Source organism: Etheostoma cragini, chromosome 14 (genome assembly GCF_013103735.1).
Source record: "Etheostoma cragini isolate CJK2018 chromosome 14, CSU_Ecrag_1.0, whole genome shotgun sequence".
NCBI lineage: Eukaryota > Metazoa > Chordata > Actinopteri > Perciformes > Percidae > Etheostoma > Etheostoma cragini.
This window is the reverse complement of record NC_048420.1, coordinates 13136995-13144826: the sequence shown is the minus strand read 5'-3', so window position 1 is coordinate 13144826 and position 7832 is coordinate 13136995. Positions and strand designations below refer to the sequence as shown.

Sequence of the window (7832 nt, the reverse complement as noted above, 5' to 3'; positions counted from 1 at the left end):
TTCTCTTTGTGTGTTTTTTATTCCCCCCCCCCACTAAAATCCTACTGTTGCATACCTTTAGGCGTAAGATTTATCAAACCATCTCAGTTACTGCAAAGGCATGTGACCAAGTCTTTAAAACCAGAGTTCCTTTCAGCATATAATTTTAAACCAGAAGCGTTAGTGTTACGGTTAGCTTTGGCTAATTGCACACAGGTTTTTCAGGTTAGAGCATGTTTTTAAAAAGTTAAATGCTTTAGTTTTAACTGTTACGAATACGAAATTACTGAGACTTCTTTCTTTCTCGCTTAGCCATTTAGCCACATAGGCACGTGCCACTGCTTATTGTTGTGTGTGTGTGTGTGTGTGTGTGACAAATCGTTCACACTTTTCTGTGAGTTTACGCAGTAACACCCTGCCTTTCTCAACCTTCTGTGCATGAGGTGAGATTTGTAAATGCTCTCCATTTGCTCAGACGAGTGGAGAGCAAAGCATGTATTATGGGCCGTGAGACACCTTCGTAGTGTCCCCGCTGAGTGTGACAATCAGTCCCCTGCTAAGCATCTTTCTCACTTTATGACACTGCCTGCTGCGAGACGTTAAGCTCGTGCTTGGCCTTCCTCGAGCCGGATCGGTGAGTCAGCCGGCGGAGCCTCCAGCCTGGTCCGAGAGAGGAACAACAAGTCTCCTCGCCTACCGTTCAGGATTCATCTAATGCTTTCTGAAGCCTTGGGAGTCCAGGCACAGAACAACCGTTGGTGACAACTGTTTGCCTTTTGGTTACTTCTCTGTGGTAGATTACTTTCATAACATAATCTGTCAAAAAAATCTTGTGTCCTTGTGATTTCTTTTAGCACCACATACTTTCAAAAACATACATATGAAAACACAATGGGTGATCATTGTGAACAATGCCCTTAACAAGTAACACATATACAACAACAAAATACAGTACAGCAAGTTTTTGTAGAAAGCCTGAGGGTGTATGTACACTCGACAATACACAAATGGGTTTCTAAAAAGTGCCAATGTAGAAAAACAAACAACAATGGATCCCTCATAGCAATCTCTGTTTTGGTCCCTCAGCCAGACTCGGCTGAATCAGGTTCGTCAGCAAAACAGATCATCATCCTCTTCCACGTCAAATGATGGCACCATCTGTTCTGCCGAGCTCACTTCCTGTTCACCCAGCGCCGTTTCCTGCGACGACGGCGCCTGGTGGAACCACGGGTGAGCGAGCAGCTCTTTTGCCGTGAGTCTCTCCCAGGGTTCTTTCCTCAGCAGGCTCTGGAGCAGGCATTTGGCCCTGGGCGACAAGCCCTCTGGCAAACAGCACTGGCCCCTGCGGATTTTGGAAAACAGCGTGGCCGGGTCCGGGTCGTGGAAGGGGTAGCGGCCAACCAGCATAGTGTACAGCATGACTCCCAGGCTCCACATGTCGGCCATCTTGCCAGAGTAAGGCGCAGTGCCACTGAGGATCTCTGGGCTGACGTAGGCGGGGCAGCCGTGGGTGTCTGACATGGAGTCGTTGCTGGGGTCTTCCAGGACACGACAGTCCTCGAGGCTTTCTAGTCTCACCTGTGTCCTGTGAAGACAAAGTCAAAAAAAGGTCAGAACTTTCTAAATGACCTTTTAAGAGCAATACTGAGAAATGGTTTGTTTGCTGGATGTTTACTTCTAGCAGCTAATGTATTACTCAAAACATTCAAGAATCCCCTATCTTTACAAGAACAGCAAGTACTAGCAATGACGCCATCTGTTATCTCATACACATTGTGTTGAAACCTAAGAACTTAATGTTCATCCACCCATCAAAATCCAAAGCCATCTGCATTTCACAAGCAGAATATTTTTGAAGAATGTCATGTTGTTGGAAATAATCTCCTTAGAGTTTCCATATACAACAATGTTTAAAGAAAAAGTAATTATTTCAAGTACACCACTGAGTGTATGTGTAAGGGTCTATTTCTAACAGTAGCTTTGTTTAACACTGTCAAACATTTCTGGAATCTATCAAATGTAAATCCCTGATTGCATCATGGAAAAAACCACACACACACACACACACTAATAAACACTTTTGAGATGTAAATTTCCAATGTCTTCTTGGTAAACATGGTCACAGTAATATACGACTCCAGCCCTTTCCCCTTCTCCTCACACACACACACACACACACACAGCTATATTTAGCTGGGGGAGATATGTTTAGTAACCGAGCAATTAATATTGTTTATTTGTAGAATGAGACTAGGGAAAAATGAGTGATACATTTTCTACATCAGCAGATGTGCTGGGTTTTTAATTCAAATTTAAATTTCGCTTCTCAATATTTGCTCCCAAGAATAACGTGGTGATGGAGAAGGTTTTATCAAGTCAAACGCACACATAAAGTGTGCCGCTTTATCTCACTTTCAGAGGGGCCAGCTCTGTGAGGAACTTCAGTTGTCAGAGTGGCTGGATAGAGAAATAATCAGCCAGAGAGAGGATGAAAAAAGTGACACCCAGAAGGACCAAGATAGAAGCCAACTGATATTTAAACACCAAGATAGTTGAGGAGATATGTCAGGAAAGGAGAACGAGAGATGGAGACAAAAAAGGAAACAGAACAGAGAGAGTTAGAGGGGTGGAGAGAGTGAGTCATCTTTCTGTTGAGAGTCCATATTCTCTCTCTCTCTCTCTCTATCTTGCCGCGGCTATCTGCACCTGGGCTCCACACTCGCTGCGCCAGCCATCCCATAATTACCCTCAAATGGCTGTTGCCACATCAGTGACGCACAGGAAGGCTGGCCCGCCAGCGAAGCTCTGCATGCTTCACAGTGTGTGTGTGTGTGTGTGTGTGTGTGTGTGTGTGTGTGTGTGTGTGTGTGTGTGTGTGTGTGTGTGTGTGTGTGTGTGTGGTAAAATTGTTGTGACTTTCTCTGTCTCTAGCTCGAGTGCTGCATTGTTGGCTGGGACATTGCGATTGTTGGGGTTTGAAAGATGCCTGATTGTGGATTTGGAACAGCGTATGCCGGGATAAATGAGGTCATGCTGAATCACAACATTTCAAGGAGACTTACTACTACTTGTTGATCAGTCTGTCTGGGATTGGATCGAGGCAGCAATCTTACAGTGTATAAAAGCCAACTTCTACACTACAAGCAAAATCTGCAGCTTTGTTTTTACATCACAGTAAGATCATTTGTAGTGGCACTGCAGTATGTCCCCAGCCAAAGCAAAAAGAGAAGTTCAAAAGAAAATGTCATTCCACAACTCCAGGGTCAAGCGGGTCTTGTGGGTCTACCAGCATCAATGTTGCACTATGGTCACCCATCTAACTAAAATACTGAATTCCAGGCAAAAAAAGGCATTTGAGCTTGCTCTGAATGTGTAATCAGCACTCATACAAACATGTATGGACACACTCGCAAAGAAAAGAAAATCAGCAATGCAGCCCCCCCTCCTCTTCCCCTCTGCACATATACACTGTGAGTCATCGCTCTGCAGCCGTATAGCTATCAGAGGAACACAACCAACTTCAACTTCTCTCGCTGGCTGTCTGCTTTCATTCATCCAGTGTGACCCTGCAAACCCAGAGGTCATGGCTGGAGAATGTTACTGTTGAAAAGTCTCCATGAAAAAGGGCTGAGGGGGTTGTGCGGCATCAGCGGGTGCTTACAGGAAAGCCAGTGACGCAAGGGCAAAAAGGCAACAAATAGTTTTGTAAGCAGGGGTTTTGTGTGTCTCCCTGAACACAGTGTGTGTGTGTGTGTGTGTGTGTGTGTGTGTGTGTGTGTGTGTGTGTGTGTGTGTGTGTGTGTGTGTGTGTGTGTGTGTGCGTGCGAGCGCATATACATGTACGTATGCACAAATTCCAGTTTGAAGCAAAGCGCGTTGAACTACTCCTTAATGCATGGATGAAAGTGTATTTGAATGAATCCTTGTTGAAAGCATCAGTTATTCTCCAGCATAGTGATGATGTAATTTATCAATAAATAATGAGGAATAAATACATTCGAAAATATAGACCGCAGAAGGGGACGATTGTCTCATTCACCAGCCTCGTCTAGCAGCTCGGCCAAACTACCACCCACTACATTCACACATTCATGCGTGCACGCACACACAGGCATTCAAAACAAACACACGAGCACAAGAGTGAGAAAGGGAGACAGACAGAGAGGGCGGAAATCTGGGAAGCTATGCAGTCTGCCTCCACAAGTACAGAACTCCTACTCTTATCTGTGCCCACAATGATATTTGCACACATGGCCTGTGTGTATCAGCTGCTGCCACGTTTGCTCTGTGCCTTCACTGGCACATTCCACTACCCTGCATGTTTTAAAGTCTGAGAGCATCCAAATAAAGTTAACTGATACCAATAGAGCTGGATGAAACTGGGAAAAATGAACAGGATGCTGAACAGGTGGATGGGTAAACAACAGGAGAAAGTTTTTGGGTGTCATCTGACACTGCGTGACAATATCTGAAATTGGTTTCCCTGAATGTACCATAAGAGATGTGATTGTCTCACCTTTTCTCATCAGCAAAGACAAACTTTCGCAGTTTAAGGTCCCCCAGCACGATGCCGGCCTGGTGGCAGTGTGTCACAGCCAGAGCCACCTGACGGAAAAGCCTGCAGGCATGCTCCTCATCCAGCCTGCGGCAGCTCTTCACTAAGGTGTGCATGTCCCCAAAGTCCTTGTCCAGGAAGACGTAGGCTTTGCATTCGCCAAGGATGATGTCCCTTACGCCGGCCACATTTCTGTGGGCTGGTAGGATGCCGTAGGCTCTGATCTTTTCCTGGTACACCCCCATATCAAAGACCTGGGAGAAAGGGAGGGGAGGCACAGAGATGCAGGATGGGAAATAAAAAGATAGTGAGGAAGGGAGAGCGTGAGGGGGAGGAGGCAATGGGTCAGTGTGTTCCTAATGATCATCTGAGGGAACAAGCATGCAAATTTGGCAGCAAGTTAAATGGAAGGCGTAGGATATGCTTTGATTCCAGCTGCTTTTGATTTCAGCATGACTAATGAATCATCAAAGCATATAGCGATTAACTTTTATTAATCAACAAAGCCAAACGCCTGCAGGTCTAGCACATAAAATAAACCCATCGATCAGGGACAGTGGAGGGCCCTATCCTCATCAAAGCGGAGCTCTGGTATCATGAGTCTTTTCACTACCTCACGTTTGCATTGTGTGTGTGTGTGTGTCACGGTGTGGCGTATTGCAATGACGTGTATGCAAATGAGCCGATTTGACACAATGGATAGGTGGATTTCCACAGGTATAGGCTTTATTATCACAACAGTATAGGCTCTATGGGGTCGACTGGTCTTTCGTGTATTTGCAAACCGATTTCAAATAATCATAACCTATTCGGGATTTACAAATCATGAAGTAACACTGGTGTTACGCAAAGTGTGACACAATTCGCGTGAGAATGACATTTGGTGAAAACCGTCTGCTAAATACTGATGACATGTCAGACAGGCTATTGAGCAACACGATGTCTTGAAACACCATTCATTCAAAGAAATTGCACAATGTCGGGATTGCGCATACCTTGCACAGCAGCTCATCGCCACTGTTGGTGTTCATCGCGCTGTGCACGCTCTCCCGGTCCGCCAGAGGTAGAAGCAGAAACGGTCCTATACTGGATGGCCCCTGGTGGGTCGCCGGAACAGAGCTTGAGACTGGGCTGACCGGGGACCCGGGAGATGTGGCGAGGAGTCCCTGTGTGTCCCCCGCCTCGGCGCTCAGCCTGGCGCATTTGGCTGGCGGCTGATCGTCTGAGTCCAGTCGCTTGTGCGCGACTCTCCCGGTGCGGATGCATTGTGCCGGACTGCTCCACTGCAAGTTCATCTTGATAGACCGATTCACCATGAAAGCAAAAAAAACGAGACCCCGAGTGGTTTGAGGATGTGTCCTTAAAATAAACTACAAACGGTGCGATGCATTTCTCCTTGTGAGATTCATTATAGTTGCGATATAAATTAAACTTCAGCGGATTTCAGTGACGGTAATAATCCGAATCCACGTCGTGTTTGGAGAGTGAATGCCCGTGGCTCTGAGGTCGGTGTACTTTTGTTGAGAAAATCCCGAACCCTCAGAGTCCAGACTGAGAGAGAGAGAAAAAGAGACCGCCTCACACTCACAGAGGCAGAGAGTGAGTGAGCTCCGGTGATGTTGAGCTCAGAGCTCAAACACTCCGCCCGACCAGTCCAGCCTCCTGGTGACACGACCATTGAGCAATCCTGTAACGGCACCGGCTCTCTTGTATTACCTTTCACAGAAGACTATAATCATATGGTGCAAAAATTCATCTAACCCTTTTTTTTTGTATGTTGTGATGTACTAATTCTTGGAATTCCTGCTCTGAGATTTTGCTGATATTGGGGAAAAAAACAACCATGTGAGAAATGAAGAAATCATCTGCTACTTATCATGGCTGCCTCATCAAGCATGTACATTTTAGACAGTAATTAACAATCCCTAACACTCTTTCTCTGACTTAGTTGTTCCTTATAATGTCCAGCTCTTATTACAGTTTATTTCAAGTTACAACAATCTCTCCATAGACCTCCCGAATGGCACCTGAGCTGTTTGCTCTCCAAATGTTAGGCCTTAAGTGTGAACTAGCCTGCATAATGCTCCAGTGTATGAGCCTTAACTCTACCTTTCACCATGTTATTTTCCCATGCCGGGCTTGTTTGTTATGTGGATATGACTCACCCCCATAAAGCCTTAGTGGTGCTGGGCTATAAGCATTCACATAAAATATGCCAGCGCGTCTCCGTAAACAACATTATAGCAGCTGGGCTCCCAGAGACAGAACTGCTTACAAACAAGCAAGCAAGCAAGCAAGCAAGCCATACTGTGCAATCAGTGTGAAAATGATGCAATATTCTCGAAGAGAAAAGAAGAAAAAAAAGTATAATCAGTGAACTATGGACTGTTATTTAAGAATGTGAGAACAGAAGTTGAAGGCATGTTTTTTAGTGTGTTTGTTGGGGTGTGAGCACACGCGTGACCGCGTGTGTTGCAAAAGAGTTCTCTTTTTCCACTGCTTTATGACCAGCACAGTGGCTGCAGTAGAGGCTTACCCGAGCGTTCACTAAACACAGAGTACCAGCTGGCCTGTGTATGTATGTGTGAGCACTCCTGCTAAACAGAAGCATGCCGTTCCAAACCATTTCTTTCCACATTTCCAACACAGTTCCTTCCATAAGAGGTCACACACTTAACCAGGTCACAGCAGTTTGGCTCAGCTTGACTCTAAAAGGTCATGTGAACCTGTCTTTGGAGGCTGTCCAAACATGGATGAGCTGCAGATTCCATAGGAATGATGGCTGTTATTTTTAGGCCTTACATTCTTTCTTTGTGCAGTGGTCGTCCTATGAAAAGGTGACTCACCAACTGATTGATGCATGCGTGCGTCTCTATGAGCAAGTGTGTTTGTCATGCCGTCAAACAGGCACAGGAACAGGTTTCCTCTTTCTCTGCTCTCTTGCTCCCTTATTTAAAAAAAAAAAGTTCAAAAAGCAGGACGAGCAGCCATGGTAGGAAAGGGCGGCAGAGCTGTGGAAGGCCCAAAGGTTTATTGTTATGTGACAATGATCCGGATCTGGTGTGTCAGTGCATCACTGTTTATGATGCAAGTTTGTTTCTTGTTTATCTGTGGCACAGTGTTTAGGTATACACTGGAAAAACTGACGTGTTGTGTGATAAACACAGTGTGTGTTTGCATGTGTGTGTGATATGACGATGATTTGTTCCAGCGTAATTCAGAGTCTATAATGTAAACAATACACAAGGTCACACCATACAACATGTGTAGGCTGTACAGTGCTCTCATGCAAGATCGT

The 7832-nt window shown here is 45.4% G+C and overlaps 1 protein-coding gene across 1 annotated transcript; it reads right to left on the bottom strand.

Annotated features, from left to right (window-relative positions):
- Positions 1-318: 318 nt before the first annotated feature.
- On the bottom strand, positions 319-6185 carry trib1 (tribbles pseudokinase 1). The gene is made up of 3 exons (XM_034892236.1): positions 5530-6185; positions 4496-4788; positions 319-1564 (listed from the first exon to the last, which is right to left on the bottom strand). The coding sequence occupies exons 1-3, from the start codon at positions 5848-5850 to the stop codon at positions 1090-1092; spliced, it is 1089 nt and encodes a 362-aa protein (XP_034748127.1). The 5' UTR covers positions 5851-6185; the 3' UTR covers positions 319-1089.
- Positions 6186-7832: the final 1647 nt, after the last annotated feature.

Coding starts and splice junctions, on each gene's coding strand:
- trib1 (XM_034892236.1), bottom strand. CDS start 5,850: ATGGTGAATCGGTCTATCAAGATGAACTTGCAGTGGAGCAGTCCGGCA. Junction 4,789..5,529: donor GCGATGAGCTGCTGTGCAAG/GTATGCGCAATC, acceptor CCTTTCTCCCAG/GTCTTTGATATGGGGGTGTA. Junction 1,565..4,495: donor GTCTTTGCTGATGAGAAAAG/GTGAGACAATCA, acceptor TTGTCTTCACAG/GACACAGGTGAGACTAGAAA.